The sequence below is a fragment of the Marmota flaviventris genome, chromosome 4 (assembly GCF_047511675.1).
Source record: "Marmota flaviventris isolate mMarFla1 chromosome 4, mMarFla1.hap1, whole genome shotgun sequence".
NCBI lineage: Eukaryota > Metazoa > Chordata > Mammalia > Rodentia > Sciuridae > Marmota > Marmota flaviventris.
This window is the reverse complement of record NC_092501.1, coordinates 136,759,600-136,783,617: the sequence shown is the minus strand read 5'-3', so window position 1 is coordinate 136,783,617 and position 24,018 is coordinate 136,759,600. Positions and strand designations below refer to the sequence as shown.

Genomic DNA, 24,018 nt, shown 5'->3' with positions numbered 1-24,018 from the left:
CTTATGAAAGCTTTTTATATGTTTTTATGAATAGTGCTGTTCAGGAAATTAAGGATATTATCTTTTTGAGTATATTATTCCACATACTAATACAGAAAAAACAACTTTTTAAGCAGTGATATTTATCTTCAGTGTTTATTGAAACTAAATTGAAAGCAAAAATTATATCATGAGATGTTCTATTGCATATACAATGAATGTATTTCAGTAGTTTCTGAAATATTTCACTGTTTTTTAATATAGAATGTAAATGACAGTGTTTTTCAATGATGGGGCTGTGGTTGTTAATGGTTTATATTAGTAAAAAGCTGTAAAATCATCCAAGGACTCTGTTAGCATTAGAATAATAATTTACCAAGACAATTACCACAGACTGAAATCTTTTGCAGCTCTAATTCAGTATTATTAATAATGGATAAAATTGCACTTTTCTCAGGTTGCTGTGGGCAGCAGGGAATTATTTCAATGAATATTTCAGCACATTATTTTAATCATTGCTCCACCAAATCCAAGTGGGCAATATTTTATACATCTTAATTCAGTCTACTAAGAAAGCATGGTCATTAAATTGCAAACTGTTTGTAGTTGAATTCTATCCTGTGATTTACAAGCCTTGTTAAAAACAGTGTAAAAGAAGGCAAACTGTGTCATTAATACTTGTAATTTGATGTTGCATTTGTTACTAAACTCCCCATGATTTATGTTTTTTAGTAGCAGAAAGAACATGGTAAAAAAAATTAAAAACAGAGCTGAGTGTTATAATGCCTAAAATATGAGAATATTTCTAATTTAAGATTTTTTTATTTCTAAAGGAAACATGTATAGAAAAGAAGTGTAAAATATAAATATCTCAAAAATCATCTTGATTTTTGAGACCAAAGAAATAGAGCTTTAATTTTATGGGAAGGATAAATTTCCAGTTATACAATTTTATTCATAGTAATTAATACTGTTTCTTTATTTTTGCATATTTAGCCAGTTGCATGATTTCTGGCGTTTGGATTACTGGGAAGATGATCTTCGCAGAAGGAGACGATTTGTTCGTAATGCCTTTGGCTCCACTCATGCTGAAGCATTGCTGAAAGCTGCAATAGAATATGGTTAGTCTTCATGCCTCTTAAACAAAAAATATTGCTGGATATGAGGTGACCCTTTGTGTTTGAGAATTTATATTTTTCACTGGCATTTAACGTTCTCCATATTTTAAGTCAGAAATGTTTTATTCTGCTTTATTCTTCAGAATTTTTCTAGTTACGTTTAACCCTCCATTCCTTACACTAGGTATACTTAGGACCCTTCGATTTCCTTTTAAGAGATTAAAGGTTCTATATAGTTGGTTATTACCCATCGTCATTTCATAAAGCCTACATAAATAAATGGAATAAAATCATCAATTTCTTCTTCAGTGTCTTTCAAACTTTGGTGACTAAGACCCATGTTGGAAAAGAAACATTATGTTGTAATTCTATAAGCAGACTTACATGTTTCTATGTATATAGAAGTTTGTACATATGTATACACAGAAATATATACATACATATGTATGTTATGTGTATATACATATATACATATATCTATGTTAACTGAATCAAATATTATTAATAACCTCTTTACATGAAATTTTCTGTAATATTCCTATGCTATTCTTTTCAGATTAACACAGATAAAAATCCTGTTTCAATCTGTCAATTTAATTCCCCATCCTCCAATAGGTTACAAATGAAGTTTGAAAAAGATGGCCTGCCATTAACAATATCATCAGCTATATAGCTACAGTAGAACTTCACCTTAAATTGTACTTTATAAAATGTATGGTAAATAGTAAATATAAAAATATTTTATAGTTTAATAAAAATTCTGTACTATAGATTGTGCCCATTTACTTAGGAACATTTTGTCTGTTTACCCTTTTTTCCCCCTTGACAATGTGTTACTAGTTTACTGAGGCTGACAGCCTCCAGAGTCACTGGGGTTATAGGCATGTACTATCATGCTCAGATTATTTACCCATTTTTTAAAAATGCTCAACAATTTTAAGTTAGATTAATCATATCAGAATTTTATAAACCATATACGTGGAAGAAATACCACTAATGAACATTGTTCATATATTTTTATTACCCATTTTAATTCTCACAATTACTTTAATGTGTTAATTCTCATTTATTTGGGAGCAATAAGTGAACCATCCAGTTTGAAATTTTCTATGATTGATAAATAGTTCTTTGTTTATAATACAGTTTATTTTCTCAATGGATTACACAAAAAAAAATTCTAACCCTAATAAATGCAAAATGTGAAAAAAGGGCAGTAAAATATGGAGGATGTAGAGAGGTGAGTGGGGAGTACTCCCTAGAGGAATCTCTCCAGAGAAAGAGAAGGAGAAGTTATAAAGTGCCAAGAGAAAACTGCAGTATTGTACCTTCTTCATGACCTCTATCCTACATACAAAGTATTTTTTCAGTAGAAATAGGAAGTAAATGTCAGCAATTATTACAAAGTACTTCATCCAGTCAAAATAAATGTTGGAAAGCTTAATTTAACACACATTTTCTATATTTTAAGCAAAGGTTTTATTTTCAGAACATACATATAAAACTAACAGCAATAAAACAATCTCAAAAAACATAAAACTCAGCCTATCATTTGAATATTCTTATGTTAAATATTTAAATATATTTATGTTTGCCAAAGTCTGGCAGTATGCATACTAACATCCAATGATCCAATGTTTTGATGGTGAGTAGTCATAGATCAAAGGTATATTTATAGCTCAAACTTGCAAATGCTAGTGAGCATCTAGGACAAATTGAAATTCAACTTATTCCTTCCTTTATGTCAAACAATTGCAGTATTTTAACTTCTCTATCGTTACATTCTGACAACAAAAGTTAAGAACTGAATGTATGGGGCTGGGGTTGTACTCAGAGGAAGAGTGCTTGCCTAGCATGCATGAGGCACTGGGTTTGATCCTCAGCACCACATAAAAATAAAATAAAGGTATTGTGTCCACCTACAACTAAAAAATAAATGTTAAAAAAATAACTAAATGTATGCAATCTATGCTGTAAAATTTGGTCAAACTTTTTTTATTCATTTGTTGCTACCATTTCAATCATGATAACAACAAAATTTTTTCAGGAACAAAATAATGTTTTATGGACATTATTTTTAGTATGACTAGAAGTATTAGAATCAGCAAAGTATTTACAATTTTAAATAAGTTATATATGTTGGGGGCGCCACTCTAAAATACTTAAATAGGGAATATTTACCTGGCCATCAGAACAATCTCTGGGATTGGAAGCACAGATTGAGTCTTACCTATTAATGTACTGTACGTATTTCAAGAATATGGAACTATATTAGTGTAATAGAAGTGAAACAGATTTAGAAAGCTTCATGTTTTAATAAAAAAAATTTGAGTCACTTGATTTTTTTTCTGTTACCCTAAACTCAGCCAAACATTTTAGATTAAATTATAGTTAGACTTTGATGTGATGGGAGGGAACATTAGCAATAATTTGAATTTCATGGCATTATTTTCAGGCAATTTATTTGAGCCTCAAAAAAATCTGTTAATGCTTTCTTTTAAATGAGCAAATAATCAGAATTGGATATAATTTTTAAGGAAAAGAACAATAATTTTATTTCATACTTTGAAAAGCTTTCCCTTCTATTTCATTATTAAAACTTTTGGTTGACCTTTTCCAGTTGGAAAATATCCTTTATACTGATGGAGTTTTTCATGCTTTTTTAGTAATACTAATGAGTTGAATAATTTATGAGGTTGTCATGTGAAAAAGATTTGGTGTGATTTGATACACTTTCAGCCTCTGGTATGGAATGTGATTAATAAAAACCTAGAGGCATGTAATTTTTTCCTTGATGTTTAATGTTCTAATTTTGTGTGTGTTACTTAGGAGTTTTCTAATAATAAAATATCATGCAAGTGCAAATTTAATTGGTTGCCAGGAAATTTACAGACCATAGCAATGGAAGAATATAAGGAAAACATTTTAAAACTCATAAAGGCATGTTCTGACCTGCAGTATTTTCTTCTTCAGGGTACTTTAGCTAATAGGGAGATTATTTAAAAAGGAAGGTTTTGCAAATGGTTTATATATTAAAGTAAAATCTACACTGGTCAACTTCTGCTACACTTTTGGTGCTTGAAGAGTATTAGTGCCAAAGAATAGTATGAAATCTTAATAACTTTGTTTTTCTTTGTTGACTGTCATTTATCATCTAGGCCTATGTTTCCCTTCCATAAAATTACAGTGGAACAATGTTTCATCAAAGCCAAAGATCGCAAGTGCCTCAATGTCTGTGATCAAAGACATCATCTTAAATAGGTCTGATCAGGCATCACTGAAGAGGGCAGGCTGCTGCAGCCTGAGGAGAAAAAACATGGGGCAAAGATGACAAAGTTAATCAGTCATTTCTTTGGCAATAAATAATAAGATATGCTGAGAACTGCAAATGAGAACATTCTTAGGTTCCTCGGAGATGTGTCTGCTTAACACCTGATTTATCTAAGCTTGTGAAGCCATCAAGATATGACCTTGATGAATAAAAAGCAGCTCTGTAACGAATCTGAAATTAAATTAGATTTGATGGTATATGCATGGCTACTGTAATTTTTTTCAGTTATCAAGAAATAAGAAATGCACTGAGAAAAAAAATGCTAGTCCAGCTATACAATTCATGAGAAAAAAGCTATCAAATTATCTGATTTCATTTTTTAAGAGTATACAGTTAGTTTAACATTGAGAAAGATAATTTGCTTTTTTCTAAAAAGCTATTGGTTGTGGTATGAAAAGACTTTTTTATATTTTATTTTATATATTTTTTAAATTTTTTATTAATTAATTAATTTTAATTAGATATGTATGATAGCAGAATGCATTTTGATTCATTGTACACAATTGCAGCAAAACTTTTCATTTCTCTGGTTGCACATGATATAACATCACACCATATGTGCAGTCATACATATACTTAGGGTAATGATGTCTATCTCATTCCACCATCTTTCCTGCCCCCATACCCTCACTCCACCCCTACTTCCCCTTTGCTCCACCAAAGCTCTTCCATTTATCCCATGCCTCCCCCCCCCATTATGGATGAACATCCATTTATCAGAGAGAACATTTGGCCTTTGTTTTGAGGGGATTGGCTTACTTTGCACCATTCTCCAACTCCATCCATTTACCTGCAAATGCCATAATTTTATTCTCTTTTAATGCTGAGTAATATTCTATTGTGTATATGTACCACAGTTTCTTTGTCCATTCATCTAATGAAGGAAATCTAGGTTTCTTCCACAGTTTAGCTAGTGAATTGAGCTACTATAAATGAACATTGATGTGGCTGCTTTACTATAGTATGCTGATTTTAAGTATTGGGTATAGACAGAGGAGTGGGGTAACCGGGTAAAATGGTAGTTCTGTTCCAAGTTCTCAAAGGACTCTCCATTCTGCTTTCCAGATTGGTTGCACCAATTTGCAGTCCCACCAGCAAAGTTATGAGTGTGACTTTTCCCCCAACATCCTCACCAACATTTTTTGTTGTCTGTATTCTTGATAACTGCCATTCTGTATGGCATGAGATGAAATCTTAAGATTAGTTTTGATTTGCCTTTCTATAATTACTAGAGATATTGAACATTTTTTCATATATTTATTGATCAAATGTATATCTTCTTCCAAGAAGTGTCTGTTCAGCTCCTTAGCCTATTTGTTGATTGGGTTGTTTGGTTTTTTTTGGTGTTAAGTTTTTTGAGTTCTTTATATATCATGGAGATTAGTGCTCTATCTGACATGCATGTAGCAAAAATTTGCTCCCAAAATGTAGGCTCTCTCTTCACCTCATTGACTGTTTCTTTTGCTGAGAAGAAGCTTTTCATTAAATTCATTTGGAAAAGTAAAGGACCCAGAATAGCCAAAGCAATCTCCTTAGCAAGAAGGGTGCAGCTGGAGGCATCACAATACTGAACCTTAAACTGTACTACAAAACCATAGTAACTAAAACAGCATGGTATTGGCACTAAAATAGACATGTACAGAATGGTACAGAACAGAAGACACAGAGACAAACCTACATAAATATAGTTATATCATGCTAGATAAAAATGCCAAAAACATTCATTGGAGAAAATATAGCCTCTTTAACAAATGATGCTAGGAGATCTGGAAATTCATATGTAGCAAAATGAAAATAAAAACCATGCACAAAACTCAATGCAAAGTGGATCAAGGACCTAGGAATTAGACCAGAGACCCTGCACCTAATAGAGGGAAAAGTAGGCCTAAATCTTCACTTTTGATTTGGCTCTGACTTCCTTAACAAGACTCCTAAAGCACAAGAAATGAAATCAAGAATTAATAAATGGGACGGACTCAAACTGATTAGATTTTTAGTACATACATTTATAGTTCTTCTTTGATAACTCCATTTTAGTTTGTACATTATTAATTGGCTCTCCATATTTAGAATAAAATGATTTATCCTGGTTATGGATCCAATAATATATTGAAAAGTTAATGATGTAAATGTTTTTAAGAGAGGGAGAGAAAGACATGAGGGAAATATCTGTCAACTCCTTTTGGTGTCAGTGTGATAATTCAATCTCATAGCCCTTTCTTCACCCTATGGTTTTAATAGTGTCTTAATTTAAATAGATATGTAAAAGTTAAGTTATAAAATATGCTTAGGAATGCATTTTACAGACATAATATGACATTTTATGTCAAGAAATAGTCTAAAAAGCCACGTTTTTATGTTGAAGATTCAAATTTATAGACATTAGCCAGATGCAAAAGAATCAATAACTATGTAAATATAAAAGCATATTTTAATAGCTTCTACATGCTATACATTTTTTGGATGTTGGATTCTGAGTTGAGATGATTTCTGCCATTTAACAGCACATAGTACACAATAATGGTTCTTAACTGGGATAAAACAAGGTGTGTGACTAGCATCTAATGGGTAGAGACCAGGAATCTTGCTAACATAGTCTACCATGCCCAGGACAGTTCCTTAAAAAATCCAAAACTCCAGCCCCAAATGTCAACAGTACCTAAGTTGAAAGAACCAGAACTAATGAAAGAATAAACAGTTGCCATAGAGGGAAGTAGTAGTTCCTGAAGGAGCACAGGGTAGACTATTGAGGCTATATTATTGAATCATATAATTTGATATGATAAAGATTTATATTGATGTAGGCATCATAAAAGTAATTACTTATAAATTATCTCAAGAGAAGATTATAAACTTATCAGAGAGGAGGGAAGTAAAGGCAGAAATAGTAACAGAAATGACCAAGGCATGTAGGAAAAAAGGACCTAACTGACTCTTTTGAATGGCACATTAATGCACAGTTGATAACAGTCGCTTTGTAAAAGGTTCAGAAAATATTTTTATTTTAGATATCATATTCTCAAATAAAATAAAAAATTATTTGAGGACCAAAATCAGATCTTCTATCCAACTCATTTAGAGCATCCATATTCACACAATACTTTGTGCTTATCACTCAGTTGCTGCTTTTTATTCAATCAATAACTGGTTAACAATATTAATTATGTATGTAATTAATTACATATTTTAGTTATATATCACAGTAGAATATTTTACCACATCATTCATCACTTTTGGTAACAGCATTTAAGGATAAATTTTGTATGGACTATGTCTAGAAGTTTAGTACATTCAGATTCTGAAGTGTGTGGGGTTTCTTTATTTTTATGCTTTATTTCCACCTAGTTTATCAAATGATATTAAAGATAAGGCAGTGATAGAATTATATTTATTTATTACTTAGTGGCACAGACTGACTTAGACAGCTCCTCATGATCTTGCTTAGAGTAATTTAGGTAAAGCATTCACACAATTGCATTTATAATAATTATAATTCGATATGATAAAGATTTATATTGATGTGCACTAAAAATGCTAAGCGACTTCAGCAAAGGGGACTGCGTAACTAAAGGTAATGGATTTTAGTTAGAGTTCAAAGGATGAATGGAAATATTCCCAAACCAATGAGTAGAAGCATTGGGGAGAAAAAGACCACACTACACAATGTATTAAAATATATTAATAATGTATTAAAGAATGGAAAACGGAGCTATATAATGGAACACAGGATTGTGTGAAGAAATAGTATGAAAATGAGGCTATAAAGGGAGTTTGGAGTCATATTGTGAAGACAATTGTTGATAGAGCCATTAATGTATTTTTTTTTAGTCTAAAATGCCTTTATTACCTCTAATGTAGAGAGAATCATAGCTTAGCAACATAGTGCACTTTTTACTCTTGTGATTGTGTACCTAACTGGGAGTTATAGCTTGTTGCTACTCCCCAGAATCATGAGAATATCATACTGAGTATCATTAGCCCAGAAAACAATCAAAATTGCAAAGTTCAAAGTACAGTTTATACTACGCATGTGATACTTTTGCACCCATTGTAAAGTTGAAAAATCTTGAGTCATTGTAAGTTGGGAAACACACACACTCACACATACACACACAGACACACACATAGTTCCTTCTAAATAATAGAAAACTTCAGAGATCACAGACATTATTGGAAGCTTTTCTTTCTTTCCTCATATATTTGTTTTTTTTCTTTTTTTAGTTATATGTCACAGTAGAATATAATTTGACATATTTATATAAATATGGTGTACATCTTACTCTAATTAGGATCCCAGTCTTATGGTTGTACATGGTATAGAGATTCACTGTGGTGTATTCATATACTTACATAGGAAAGTTATGTCAGAATCATTCCACTGTCTTTTCTATTCCTGTTCCCCCTCCCTTTCCTTCATTCCCATTTGTCTGAACTACTGAACTTCTATTCTTCCCTTCACCTCCTTGTGGTGTGTTAGCATCCTCATATAAGAGAACAGTCAATGTTTTTTTGGGTTTTTTTTTTTGTGTGTGTGTGTGTGTGTATTGACTTATTTCACTTAGCATAATAGCCTCCATATTCATCCATTTACCAGCAAATATAATAATTTTATTCTTTTTTATGGCTGAGTATATTCCATTGTGTATATATACAACATTTTTCTTTATCTATTCATCTGTTGAAGGGCATGTAGGTTGATTCTATAGTTTTGGTATTGTGAATTGAGCTGCATTGATGTGGTTGTGTCACTCTCATATGCTGATTATAAGTCCTTTGGGTATATACCAAGGAATGGAATAGCTGGGTCAAATGGTGGTTCCATTCCAAGCTTTCTGAGGAATCTCCATACTTCTTTCCATAATGATTGCACCAATTTGCATTTATACCAGCAATGTATGAGTGAACATTTTCCCCTGCATCTGCACCAATATTTATTGTTACTTTTATTCTTGAAATTGCCATTCTGACTAGAGAGAGATGAAATCTCAGTGTAGTTTTAATTTGCATTTCTCTAATTGCTAGTGATGTTGAACATTTTTTCATACATTTGTTGACCATTCATATTGCTTCTTCAGTGAAGTGTCTGTTCAGTTCCCTTGCCCATTTGTTGATCGGATTATTTGTTTTTTAAGTGTTAAGGGTTTTTTTTAATAGTTCTTTATATATCTTAGAGATTAATCCTCTATCTGAGATGCAGATGGCAAATATTTTCTCTTTTTCTCTAGGCTCTCTCTTCACACTCTTATTTTTAATCTGAGAAAATGACAAACCATAGAAACCAGGTAACATGCTAATGTGGCAGAGATAAAACTGAGCACAAATACAGTTGTCTTACTCTACAGTGTTGTTGTGAATACATTTAGAATTTCTTTACATGTCAACTGCAAGGGCCCTTTTGGTCATTTCCCCACTGTAGAGCTTATCTGCTAATTTTTTATAGATGCTTATGGTCTATTATCCATAAATATACCTCAGTACAGATTATCTTAGTTATCATACATGGAGTGTATATTCCATGTATTTTATAAAAACATATTTTTAATGCTTTTAGTAATTTAAGAATCATTTTAAATAATCTAGATATGCTATTTTTTAATAAAGAAAAATTTTTGTTAATTTTTCATGCATGACTCTGAGCCAGTTCCTTATCTGTACTAAACATTTCCAACCATATTTTCCATAGTCCCATACTTTTAAGTTTTCCACATTGAACTTGACAGAGTTTAAAACAAAAAACAAGCATTATTCCAAAGCTTAATATCGTCCACTATCCAAGGAAGTCTCCCCACCCTCTCAACCCCCTTTCAAGTTGTCTAGTTCATCTTTTCTGTCATTACAAGGATTGCCAAACTTGGCAACATCTGCCATCTACCTCTCTGGACATATGATGCAGGTGTTTGTCCTTAGGCCCTTCCTCCCACTCTTCTCTCCTTTCAATCCTTTTTTGTTTTACCTTCCTGAAAACAAGCATATGCTCATAAGAAATCCAAAAAGTGCCAAAAATAGTTAGTTAAAGAAAAGGGAAAATTACTAGTTGTCACTCTGTGAAGTGACTGTTTTGATACATTTATTACATGCTGCTCTTTTTTTCTGTGCATATTTTATCATAGGGACCATAACACACTATAAGATGTATTCAGTCACAAATATGAATCCAAATTGGTCCAAGTTTTCTATATATTATATCATGTTTTTCACAAGCAAAATTTCACCTGATATTTTTTGTGTGTGTCTTCATACATGTACTTAGGGTTCATGTGATTTTTAATATAGTGAAATCCTGTTTCAAATAATTAAAAATTACCCTAACTTCATGACTAATCAAAAATCCTAACAAGTAATATCCAACATAATATGCAAAGAGATTTGATATTTACCATCATGTATATTCTTATCTTAATAAATATTTTGTCAAATTTTCTTTAAAAAGTATGTTTATAATAACACTTTTCTGCATTGACTCTATTCAGAGGATTACGTTAGCATTTCATACTTAGTGTTTTACTTAAATTCAATAACAATTTCTACACCTTTTTAATTGTATTTTTCTTTGTAGAAGTGCTGTTTGTGAATATCCCCTTTGTTGGTCTGCTCTAAAAAATATTGCTTACATAAGAATATTTTGAATTAGGAATAAATGAAATTCTATTTTGCTGTCAGAACCAAATTGTAAAAATACATTGCATGTCTTTGAAAATCAGTATACTCTATTAGCAGGGCTGTCAATATAAAAAGTGTATTCCATTTCCACCTCTTGCTCTAATAACCTTTTCTGTGTTACTCTGAGGCAGTTCACATAATCAGAGTATATTGTCAGCTTACTGGAGTTGGGGAAGCATGAAATGAAAATCACGTTAATATTGATCCAATTCTTTTACTTGCAAGTGTCCTTGATGTCCTTTTCTACTGAGCAATAACTGTTGGTATTAGGTAGCCATTTTCTTCTCTTCTTTCTTAAATTCTACTAAATTCTTTACAAGCATGACTAACTTGAATAATAATATAATACTTGGAGTAATTTCTGTGAACATTGAATCTTAATTAATATCCAGATTGCTAATACTACAGGTTTATTGTACCTCTGAAATATTTTCCTCCCATTTTTCAGAGGACAGTCTACCTGTGTTTGCCTAATTTAAAACAAACAAGTCTATATAAGATCCTGTTTGGTAAAAACACAAAATATGCTATGCTGTACTATTGTGTTATGTTATGCATAACATGTTGTGTTAAAATGGACCATAAGAGTCATCAATTATTGATTTAGGTAAGGATTATCCTGTCTGAATCAAGTCTATCATAAATTTGAAGCAGGTATCTTGGGGTTTTAATTTTATGGTAGTTTAGATATCTATTTTGGATTATTCAATATATTTTCTTGTCAACAAAAATGAACTAAAGTAGAATCTAGGTTAAATCCAGTTCTCTTAGTTGTGGGTGTTTCAGCTAAAATATGCAGAACTAAGAAAGGTAGAACTTGATATCTGTACTTATAGACTTTATACCTGTATTTATTTAATGCGCTCAATAACTACTCAGATTTTTCCTTAAAGTATGTTTACAATAACAAATACAAGTAGTCTATTGAATAGAAACAGTTTACTTCATCTGTAGAAATACTTGCTTTCATATGATGAGTTTATGCAGAGAAAGTGAATCTTCTGACTCATCATCAAGTATAAGAGAAGTGTTTTTGTGTTTTTTTAAGATAGGTGTTAGTATGATTAATAGTTTTTAACATTGGGATTTTTTTCCTACTGAAAAGCCTGGTGTTTTGTTTTGGGTTTTGTTGTTCTTGTTGTTTTGTTTTTTTTGTTTTTGATTTTTGGTTTTTTGGTGGGGTACTGGGGATTGAACTCAGGGACACTGAACCACTGAGTCACATCCCACATACCCAGTCACCATTTATATTTTATTTAAAGGCAGCGTCTCTGAGTTGCTTAGTGTCTTGCTTTCACTGAGGCTGGCTTTGAACTCATGATCCTCCTTCCTCAGCCTCCCGAGCCATTGGGATTACAGGTGTGTGTCACCATTCCTGGCCTGTTTTCTTTTCTTTTTTTTTTTTAACTATTGTATATAGAATTTTTTTTTTTTGTAGTTGTTGTCCTTAGCATTCAGTAGAATAGTGGTCATTTCTTTTATAATGCCTTCACTTACATTTCTTAAGAAGGTAATAATTTGTTCTGTGTTATAAATTAGAACATAAAATTTAATTTAGAATTTAAATAGTTTAAAAAGAAAAATGTTTGCTTGATAGTAAATTATTATTATAGTTAAGTATGTTCCACGTATTTATCTATTATTTTTTATCTCATAAATACATGAAAGTCGGCAAGCCAACATAGAACATTTTTGAGCAATAGGTTTCTAAGTCTAATAAAAAGCATTTTTTCATCTTTTAAAAAATGTTAAAAATTGTAAACTTCTCAGTAATTATAGTGATTCTGACCAAGGAATGTTCAAGGAAGCGTTCCCCTGGTGAACAAACTCCTGGTGGATAACAGGCATTCTGTTTTCCACCCTTAGAATGCCCTGCAATCTCTCTTAGGATCTAGTAATATAGCTAATATATGTGCAACATCTAGCTGGTATGGCAATGTCCTGAGAAGCCTCTGTGTTAGAGCCTCATCAAGGCTTGACCTTGATTTCAGGCACATAGCTCCTGGGAATAAAGGAACTTGCTTGCTTGATAACTACAATGTTTCACCAAGCTCTGGTGCTCCTGAATCTGCCCCCCTAACAGTAACTTCAGACAATGAACTTTCTTGAGAACTGCACAAAGCTCTTAACATTGCCTATTGTAACTGTGAAATGTAACTGCAGAATAAGTAACCTTACTGATACTCTAATAATGTAGTTATGGTACTAATGACCTAATGTAACCTATTAGTATAAATAAATGTGGCTGCTTGGACAAAGCCACTCTGCCACTTTCCCTGCCTCTGTACCTTGTCTCTGTGTCACTTATTATTATTATTATTATTATTATTATTATTATTATTATCATCATCATCTCCTTACAAGTAATAGATTGATTCATATATATTTTTACATGAGATCATATCACCATGCCTAATGCAATTAGTTAAAGGTACATTTTTCTTAAAAATCTTTTTCTTTTATTGGAAGTTAAATAATATCCTTTAGAATTACTAAAAGCACTTGTCCATAAAGGGACAAAAGAAAAGTATTTAGGTTTTAAAATAAGTTGCATCATTTTGTATTATTTCCATAAGGAAAAATTTTGTCAAAATTCATTGGATGAGCTAAAAATATTATGAAACTGTATATATATATTTTTTTTAATTTTTATTTTGGTTGTAGATGGACACATACCTTTATTTATTTATTTTTATATGGTGCTGAGGATGGAACCCAGTGCCTCACACATGCCAGGCAAGCCCTCTACGACTAAGACACAACCCCAGTCCCAAAACTGTATATATTAAAAGGAATTTCTCCTTTGAAAAAGAATTCCATCTTGTTAAACTGATTTCTAGATGTTTAGAAACATTAGAATTTCTTAATCATACATTTAGGTAAAATTAAAATGAGACTTAAATTTCTAGTCTGCCAATCTCACCTAAAAGATTTCTTCCAAAGAAGAAAAATAAATCTATACTAAGTGCATTTCTTTTGTTGAAAAAGTAGTTATTTTCCTTCAATATTCAAGATTTTAAGTACTTATATTGTGAATATATCTCTACACAAAATTGAAAAAGCATGTCCAAAGTTTGATGCTTATGTAATTTTATCTAATAACTTTAAATGAATAAAAAGTTTTTTAGGAAGAAAACATTTTTTAAATGTGAGATATTTACACACTATTCCATTTGGACTAGTGTGCACTTGTGTAACTGGCATCCTTCTGTCTTCAGGAAGCATCCAGTCTAGTGGAGGAGTTAAAGGGTCAAAGTCTTGTAATGAGTATAAACAGACTGTTAGAACAGCATGGTGGAAGGAAGACCAACTCCAGCTGAAGGAAAAGAAGCCATCATTATTTGAATACCTAGCGGTGTTAGGATTTGGGCTTATATTTTATCTTGTTTGAGGGTTTTAATCCTCACAGTAACCTCCTCTTCCCCGTGTTTGTGCAACATCATTATAAGCAATAAAGCATTGACTGTGTTTTTCTCAGTTTTATGTACTGAATATAATCTTTTAATTCTCTTATTAATTTATTATCAAATTTTTAACATTTGTAATAGTTTATTATAAGGATAATCTTCACACATTTCAAAATATTTAAACATCCATTGTCTCATTTTAATTTTGTAATAATCCTATGAGAGTTAGGTTGAAAATACTTATTCCTGTTTCACAAGTTGACAAAATTAAGAGATTGGTCTAAATCTATATATATATAGAAGTCAAACCCAACATTAAATTTTTTCATGTTACAAATAACAAACATTTGAAAGCATTAAATATACATACATATACATATATTTACATATGTATACATACACACACACACACACATATATATATATACACACACATATATTCCTAATGAATATTGGAGGAAACAATAAGAAATGGAAAAATGCATAGTCTAACTTCCTCATTTATGAGAAGACTACAAAGGAAATGAAAAGTAACTTAAGTACTTAAGTAATGGCATATAAAACAACTAACAAGTGAATTATTTTCGTGTGCTTATTCAACAAACAATTGCTGACTCTTTGATACTTGACAGGGTAGAAATTAAGTCACTAAGAGAATCCCTAAATAAAGGATTCCAAAATGAATAATTATAATATGTTATGGCCTATTTCTAAGATACAAAGGTTATACAGAGAAGGACAAGGCAGGTAAAAGAATTCCATGTAGAAGAAATTATATGTCAGACTTAAAGGTGTAGTGACAGAAGCATTCAGCTCTTGGGGAAGATGAGGTTCAAAGAGGCTAAATCAGTGAATTGACAAGGTTAAATGATAAGATCATGAGCTATCATAGATCTTTTACTTAAAATTTAATGGATAAAATAAGGTTGAAAATATATTTTTATATAAGTATACAGCTGATAGATGATAGATACATATATTCATACATATGCATATATATATTTTATGTATAACTTGTATAAATGACATTAATTCATAGTATCATACTCACTATGAATAATAATAGCATAGAAGTATTTGCTACACTAAAATTAGCTTATTACAGGGTGGTATCTTTTCTCTTTGTGCATTAATCACATGTATGATTTATGGCTATTTATTGTTATGAATTATTTTTTCCTTACTAGTATTGATGTTTTTGAGTTGACTATATGATAATTCCTTAAACATAAATAAACAATTTGGTAGTATTTTTTACATTAATTGTTTATATTTATCAGTGAAAAAATAACAATGAGAAAATGAACTAATTTCCTGACCTTGATTTTTGGACATTCCAGGTAGATAGATTCTTTAATATTATTTAGATAAGTTAAAATATCCATTTTGTCATTTCTGTATGTTAATTAGGCTTATTTAAAATCACAACACTTTAAAATGATAATAATATAGTTATAATAGTAATAATAATATAAGAGTGTAGTAACCATACTAGGAAAATTTTAGTTCTCCTGTTAGTTCACTTTTAAAATGTACTTGGTTTTACATGGATACCTGGTTATTAAGAGAAATTTTATAAAAAGGGAAATTTAGGTTCAGTTGATACATTATTGTATATTAGATGACATTTTCAAATACAAACCTTTTTCAGGTTTTTATCTTTACTAATAAATCTATATATTTAATGTTTTCATGTGTTTGTCATTTGTAACATAATCTTAAAAAAATCTAGAGTTGGATTTGACTTCATTAATCTAGAAGGGGTGGCATTTTTTCTTCTAAAACTTTAAAAATTTTATGGCATTTTAATATTATCATAGAAAGTAGGCATATACGTCTCTCCTATCTATCTTCACACATAGTTCACATTTTCAAAACCAAGGCATACTGATGGTTTGTGGTTCGCTTGTTAATTTCTTGATGAATGGCTAAAGAGGCCAAGAAGTGCACTCCGTTCAACATGTCTTCTGAAGATAGATTATCTCAAATAAATTCTCTTCCCAATAAGATTTTGATTTGTTGGGTGATAAACCAATTCTTTCTAAGGACAGTGTTTACTAGCCTTGTAATGAGACAGCCCTCTGAGACCTTACCACTTTTTGCCTGTAATTTTGATGAATGAAACTTTAATTCATAAAGGATATTGTGATTGAAAAGCACCTTTAGATCTCATGAACTCTAATTTAGATAAATGTTTGTTATAGTACCATAAAATCGGGAAGTTTTCTGAGCTGCAAAATGATAGCACTTCAACAGGAATAAGTTCCCTGTGTTGAAACAGATTCTTTTACTATATTTCTTTAAAAGACATATCTTTCTTTTAAAGATTGTTTTACTGCTTTAAAACTAGAGTAGGTAAAACAGGAAGTTTGATGTATGTTTCAGAGCTTACTTTTTTTCTACTACATTTTCTCTATGGGCAGATTTTTATTTGGTAACACAGGAATAATAGAAAGCTTTATTTTCAACGTGGTTACAATACAAGTAAACACTTGCTTTTTTGGACTGACTCACACTTAAAAGAACTTTATTGACTTTTATGCAAAGAATCGAGTTCTCTTTCATGTAAATACATAGGTTTTCTCTATGATTGATTTTAAGATGCCTTGGGAATTTCGTATTTAGAAACTTCTGTAAACAGGTAACTGTTGTTTTTTAGTTTATTCATTTATTCAGGATTTATAAGTGCTCACTCTGGACCAGTCAGTGTGCAAAATACTGAGAACAATAAAAGATGGAACCATTTTTCAGTCATGAAGGTGCTTCAAGGCTGTTATAGAGATAAATATGCAGTTGTAATACCTGTAAGTAGTTTCATAGCAGGATTTATGAGGTATTGTGAAAGCAAAAGGAAAAGAATACACAAATGTATCTTAAGACATTAGAGAAGGGATGGGGTTAAAGGTTGAGGAAAACTTGAACTTCAGTTCAGCACCTGTTTGTGGTGTACCTGCTGAGTGCCAGACACTGAGGCCACAGGAGTGAGGCTCCAGTATAGCAGAGAAGGCAGAAACCAGCTTTACAATATGGTTGAGTTCTATGTAAACTGCAAGCACAGAGGCCTTAGTTAGGAGAAGCTCCTGATGGAAATGAGTTTTGAAGCACAAGGAGAAATAGCCACATAATGAAGGAAAGAAAAATATACAGAGGAAATTAAATTAGCACAGATTGAGGTATGTGAAAGCATGACATATTTTAGAAGCTATAGGTGGTTCAACATTGCCAAGTGGTGAAAGGTAATGCAAAGCTGGTGATGAGAAGACAAAAGGACTTGGTCATCCATGCTAAGTTAGATTTTATTCTAAGTATAAGTCTTGCATTTAGTGTTGTTGACTAAGAAGAGTTAATAAACAATATTAAACAGGAAAATTTCCTCAACCAATCTGTGTTTCATAATAATCAGTCTGACAAAAGCATGGAGGGTAGTGTGAATAAAAGAGTTCCCAGAACCCTCTGGACCAAAATGACCTGAACTAGAACAGTGGCAGTCACCATACAAGATTAATCCTGGGTTTGGGGACTGAAGTGATTTGATCAAAGGAGAAGGAGTAGCAAGAGACAATTAGCTCAGAGAAATGTTCAATTAGTATTATCCAGGTAAAGTTGCCTAAAAATATGAAGGTAAAGACCTTAGGAGATCTAGGTTATTAATCATTACATCTGTTTCTTTTGTTAAATGATGCAAGCTCTGTTTCCCTAATTAAGTTACCATCCTAGAATCAAATGCTTTATAAAGATAGCTAACCCCAAGAGATTACTGTTGTGCTGGCTTTATTTTACAAAAAAATCATATGAAATTAGGATAATGTTTGAAGTCAGGGATATATCCTTAATCTTCATTGCAGAAATAAGAATCATCTATAGGCCAGTGAAGGAAAAACACACAAGTAACCCATTTAATTCTCTCACCTGATAAGATGCTGATTTGTAATAATATGATTTGTCTCTGAAATATTTGTCAAGGCACATTTAACAATCTGTTGCTTTATACTGCAAAAGTGTATATTAACTATGCTGTCTAAATGAGCAGGGGCTGGGATAAAACAGTTCCTCTCAGCCACTGGTACTCTACAGTGGTTTTGTGAAGTGCCTATGTTCTTTAGCATGTGCTTTTACTCCTCTGTGGCATTCTTTGAGTTCATTTGTTCATGTTTTAGCAAACAGAGATGGCTTTCAGTCACTGACAAAAACAAAAGCTGCAAAAAAGACAAAAAGTAAAGAAAAGGTTAACACTGTTTTATAGTGCATGTTCCATGGCACCTAGATGCCCTTCCAAGAAAGTGATTGAGCAAACATTAACAGACAGTGATGTACTGGTGGAAATCCTATGGTACAAGCCTTGGAGAATTGGCTAAAAGGATTATGAATTATAACTGCAGAGAATTTTGGCCAGAGGCATGACGTGATTTGGAAAGCAACTACAAATATGTGCAACTCCATATCACCACCTGGAACTAACATACAACAACATATAGGACTGATTTTACTAGGCTCCCATTTCTAGGAATATATTCACCAACCAAGTAAGATATGAAAGTAGTTTCTCCAAATTGAAATTCCGTTTCAAGTGATATGGAATAGAAGTATTTCTTCTCTCTCTCTCTCTCTCTCTCTCTCTCTCTCTCTCTCCCCCTTCCCTTTTTCTCCCCCCCTCCCTCTTTCTCTCTTCCTCCCCCCAAAAAGTAAGTCTGTATCGTTAGATGTATAAATTTGTTTGCAGTGTATACAATTTGAGACTCATTTTCACCTGCTAAATCAGGTGTTGGAATGTCAATGTGCAAATATTTGTTAAGCCATCAAATACATCAGGAATTCAGATGCGTTACTTTCTAACCTTTACATTGATTGGCATGTTAATGCCAGGTAAAAAATTTGCTATATTTGAATTTTTCTGTTTTTTTTTTCTGTTTTGATTGGTTTTTGTATTATTTGATATACCATACAAGACTTTAATTTCAGATAGTATTTTTTTTATTAATTGCTAAAGAAAACAACTGTGGTGAAGTAGGTTTATGTAAGTATCATTCCTACCTTTGACTTTCTGTAACTCTCCACTGACATTTTTCCTCTCAGATGTGAATGCTTTCTTGTTTTCTTCATTCCTGTCTCATCTACTTTCAAAAGCCAGCAGGTCAATTTTTTACCTAATTCAAAAAGAATATAATTATTTAAAATTGTTTAATTTTATGCACTAAAAAACTGAGTTTAAGATGAAGTGCAGATTTTGTGTAGAACATGCACTGTTCATGGAGTCATAAGAAATGGATTATAGATACCCTGACTATGAATGTATCTTTCTCAGCTTATTTCCTCATCTGTAAAATAAGGGTAGATTATTAAATTCCTCTAGTTTTTCTCACAGAAGACCAAACAATGAAGAATTTTAAAATGTTCTATAATTATGCAACATATAACAAAGTAATCAGTTACTTATAATACTCACTGGAAGCAAAAAAACAGCATAATAACCTTATTATATTTTGGTTGTGATCAGGCACTGAAGAAGATGTAGTAAAATCAAAGAAAGCATTCAGAAGTCAAGCAATAGTGAACCAGAATGCAGAGACTGAACTTATGTTGGAAGGAGATGATGACGCTGTCAGTCTGCTCCAGGAGAAAGAAATTGACAATCTTGCAGGTAAATTTCAATTTTTCTTCTATTTTGTGTTAACAAATACAGTGAATTTAAGAAAATTTAAATTCTATCTCCTGGTGAATAAATGTGCACTCATAGTTGTCAAAATGTTCAATCACTTGAAAGTAAATTTTCTACTATATTGTTTTCTGCTATTGAAGAGAGAACCATAAGTAAGTGTGTATTTTCTTGACCAAAAAAATGAATAGCACCAACTTTCTGTATGATAAAGAGCAAAGTTTTATATGGGAGAAGTAAAAACATAATCGAAGTTGTCCACATATAGCTGTGTATATCACTGGGAGGTTGGACAGAGTGATAGATCCCTTGACTTATATCTGATAGCCCCTTCTGCCAGGTGACCTTGGAATTTGCCATTTTCTTCCTGCTGTCACTCTTTGGAATGCGCTTTCCCCTTCCCATTTTGCTATCAGATCTCATATTGCTAGTCTCCCATCACTAGCAGACATTTTTTCCCACCTACTTTCCACTCTTAGCTTCTCTAAGTAATGGTCTGAGGTCAATTGAGGACAGCTTCTATAAGGACCAGTTGGGATATAGTTATCCTAATATATTGGTTAACAACCTTTTTTTGGTTTCAAACCATTTTGAGAGCCTGATGAAAGCAGATCACTTTAGGAAGATGCACATAGAATTTTGTGTACAATTTCTGACCATTCACTGAACCCCAGAAACCAGTCTATGAAATTATACCCTGATCTCCAGTTAAATACTCCTACTTTAGAGTTTCAAAAAAAGTGTCCAAGTGTTATCTCAGTTCTATATTTTCAGCCCACACAACAACAAGGTAGAAGTCAACAATAAGAAGTAGACTACAGTTATCATTCTATTTACAAAATCACATTTCACTTTCTGGGAGCATACCAAAAATTATCTGGCAAGGCTGTATGAAAGCTTTAGTGATTTATTTCTACCAGTTAGACATTTCCCTTTTTACCAAAGAGAGGTTGCTATTAATTGTAAAGTGGACATGGATCTTATTCTCACTCTTCTAGATTAACAAGGCTATTCCAATGCCAGTTCCTGGATATGCCTTCTTACTAATGTTCCCATACCATGATAACTATTTCTTCTATTTATTCTTCTATTTAAAACTACTCTGAAATCTATGACTAAGTGTTTGCCTTGAATTCCTTAAGTAAATGTTCAAGTTTTGGTTTTAGAACTATAAGCAAATGAAACTCACTAATTCTGTTTGCCCACAAATATTTCTTTTTTTTCCTGGTCTCGTCCTTGGTCTTAAAGATCGTAGGAAATTCACAAATGTGGTGCCTAATCTTTTTAGATAATGGCTTGCCCTTTTTCATTCACATATGCTAACACGTAGTTTAAACTCTTTCTGGTCCTTTCTTTTTTTTTAATATTACTTTTAGTTGTCAGTGGACCTTTATTTATTTACATGTGGTGCTAAGAATTGAACCCAGTACCTCACACATACTAAGCAAGCGCTCTACCACTGAGCCACAACTCCAACCCCTTCTTTCTGGTCCTTTCTTGCATTAAAAATAATTAGTTGATTCAAATGTGCCTTGTCCCTTGAAGTATATCATTAAAATCTACCCTGTAATATCAGTGAAAAATGCAGCAAATCTAATAACTATATTTCTCTCCTTTAACATTAACTAATCCGATATATTAATTTATATTTATAAACAAAATTTTAAAACACATTAAGTTCCAATATCCAAAGACAATTAAAGTATTCCGTTTAAATAAATTTATTTCAAAATTTTTAAATCTAGAGTATCATAATAATGACAATAATGTTACATAAAATTTATATGAAAAATAAAATTATGAACCTTCTAATGAATGTGCTCTATCAAGACTCTTCTCACTTTTTTTACCAGATTTTTCTTGAGCAGCTCTGTTCCTATCCATATCCACCTGATCCTACCTCATACTCTTCTTTTAGGATCCTTGTGTCTGAAAAATCTTATTAGCTGTCTTAAAATATTGATCCCCTGCCTAGTCTATCATGTTTATTTTTTATAGAGCAGTTCAAAATGTTAATTGAAGGAATTTTGAATGCAGTGGAAAAGAAGTGGGAGATGGATGTTTTGTGAAGGGAAAAGTAAGAGCCACAGAAGTTGTCTGCATAATGAATAGGGATGTGTAGATTGACTCTGTATAGACTGTCATGATAGTGGCAATGTTACATAAAATTCACTTTTAGAAGTTAATTACAAACTAGAAGTCCTAGGTTTAAGAAATCAGGTATTTGTGAAGTTTCAGATCACATAAATACATAACATTTTGTTCCAAGAAATCATTGTACCAGATTATGGTTATTTATGTCAGAAATTTAAATTTACTAAATAATATCTATCTTATCCAGAATTTAGCATCCGAAATAGCATAATAATACTATACTGCCTAAAGAAAAGTTCACCATCATAGGAGACCAAAATCCAAGAGATCCTAAAATCTGTTTACAATATTAATATAATCTTTTATTTATTTGGTGTCACAGACATATTCCATAAAAAATTGTTTGTTTCCATCTTAAAGATGGAAATTACAGGTTTGCCTTTTCATTATTACCTTAATGATATGGCTTGCCCATTATTCATATATAAATGAACTGTCAAAAATGTGCACATAATTGAGTTTTCAGATTTTAGATTGTATATGAAAGAATGCACCATTTTACAATAGTAAAGTTAAGCCTAAACCTTCTAATTAACATAAAGCATTTTCCTCTTGTTACAAAACCCTGTTTTCATAACATAGGCATACAGAAAAAGAAACCATACATATAATTTTTTAGTGTGCAATATTAAGTTAAATAGAAAGAGTTTGCTACTTAGTAAAGAAAACTAAGGAACATTACTAATTAAGATTAGTTCCTTATTTTGGTTTAAATGAAATGTTTTTAGAAACACTTTTGTTTCTAAAAAGAATAAAAATAGAAGGGAGAAAAATAGTTAGCATGTCTTTTTAGGAACCAGTGTTCAGACAGCTTTATGTGCAATAATCATTTATCTTTCACAACAACCCCATGAGATATAAATTATGATTACTAGTACTTTAAGAAATAGGATATGGAGGTCCAGAAAGATTAACTTGTATAAAGTTAAGAACTGTACATAAAATAGCATTTCTTTAAAAATACATAGTATATGGTTTACACTAAAATTCATCCAATTTTACATTTAAATATGTATATAGCCGGGTGTATATTTGATACTTAAAGATTCAAACAGGGAAAAGTGAAACCCTGTCTTTATAACTCCATCTTACATTAGCTCTATTATATTTACTTAGAAGTCTGTGAATATGCATAATAATTAATTTTAGCTTTAATTATAGTCTAGGTGTTAACCAAAATCATTCTGGTAAGTTAAAAATATTTGATAAGCAATAGAATACTTTTACCACAATTTTGTTTAAATATTGACTCACGTGTTTTTTCCATTTTGTTCAGAGCCTTCTAATTTTAATAAAGATAAATTGTTCCACAAAGTTTTTTAGCTTTAAATGTCCTGCAGCTTTCTGTTTTACTTTTAGTTCCCTTTCTTGCCAAGCTGTTCATCTCAAGAAGCAAGTTAAATATGTGTGATTACTAATTACTCAATTTATTATATATTATAGCAATGGCTAATATGATTACAATATAGAAGTATACCAATCAATTAAGTAATTATTACATTAATAACACCTAACTTAATTTATTTCAGTTGCTTTTTTAGTTTGTAGTAATTACTGAAGTGAATGAGCAACTATGATTCCATATGCACTTAAATATTTCAGTTAACTAATTATAATTTGGGATAAAATATTTAGATTAATCAGTATAACAACCAATTTTAATCTAAAATATCAATTATTTATTTTAATTTAAAATTTAGTAAGTTGTTTCTTCAAATA

General features: G+C 31.4%; 1 protein-coding gene across 4 annotated transcripts in view; it reads left to right on the top strand.

Annotated features, from left to right (window-relative positions):
* Positions 1-24,018, top strand: part of Nbea (neurobeachin) — a 639,704-nt gene that overhangs the window by 414,683 nt on the left and 201,003 nt on the right. For all 4 annotated transcript variants that reach the window (XM_071611544.1, XM_071611543.1, XM_071611542.1 and 1 more), the window contains exons 38-39: positions 976-1,100; positions 19,987-20,130. In XM_071611544.1, coding sequence (XP_071467645.1) covers positions 976-1,100; positions 19,987-20,130 — 269 coding nt within the window. The remainder of the gene's footprint in view (positions 1-975; positions 1,101-19,986; positions 20,131-24,018) is intronic.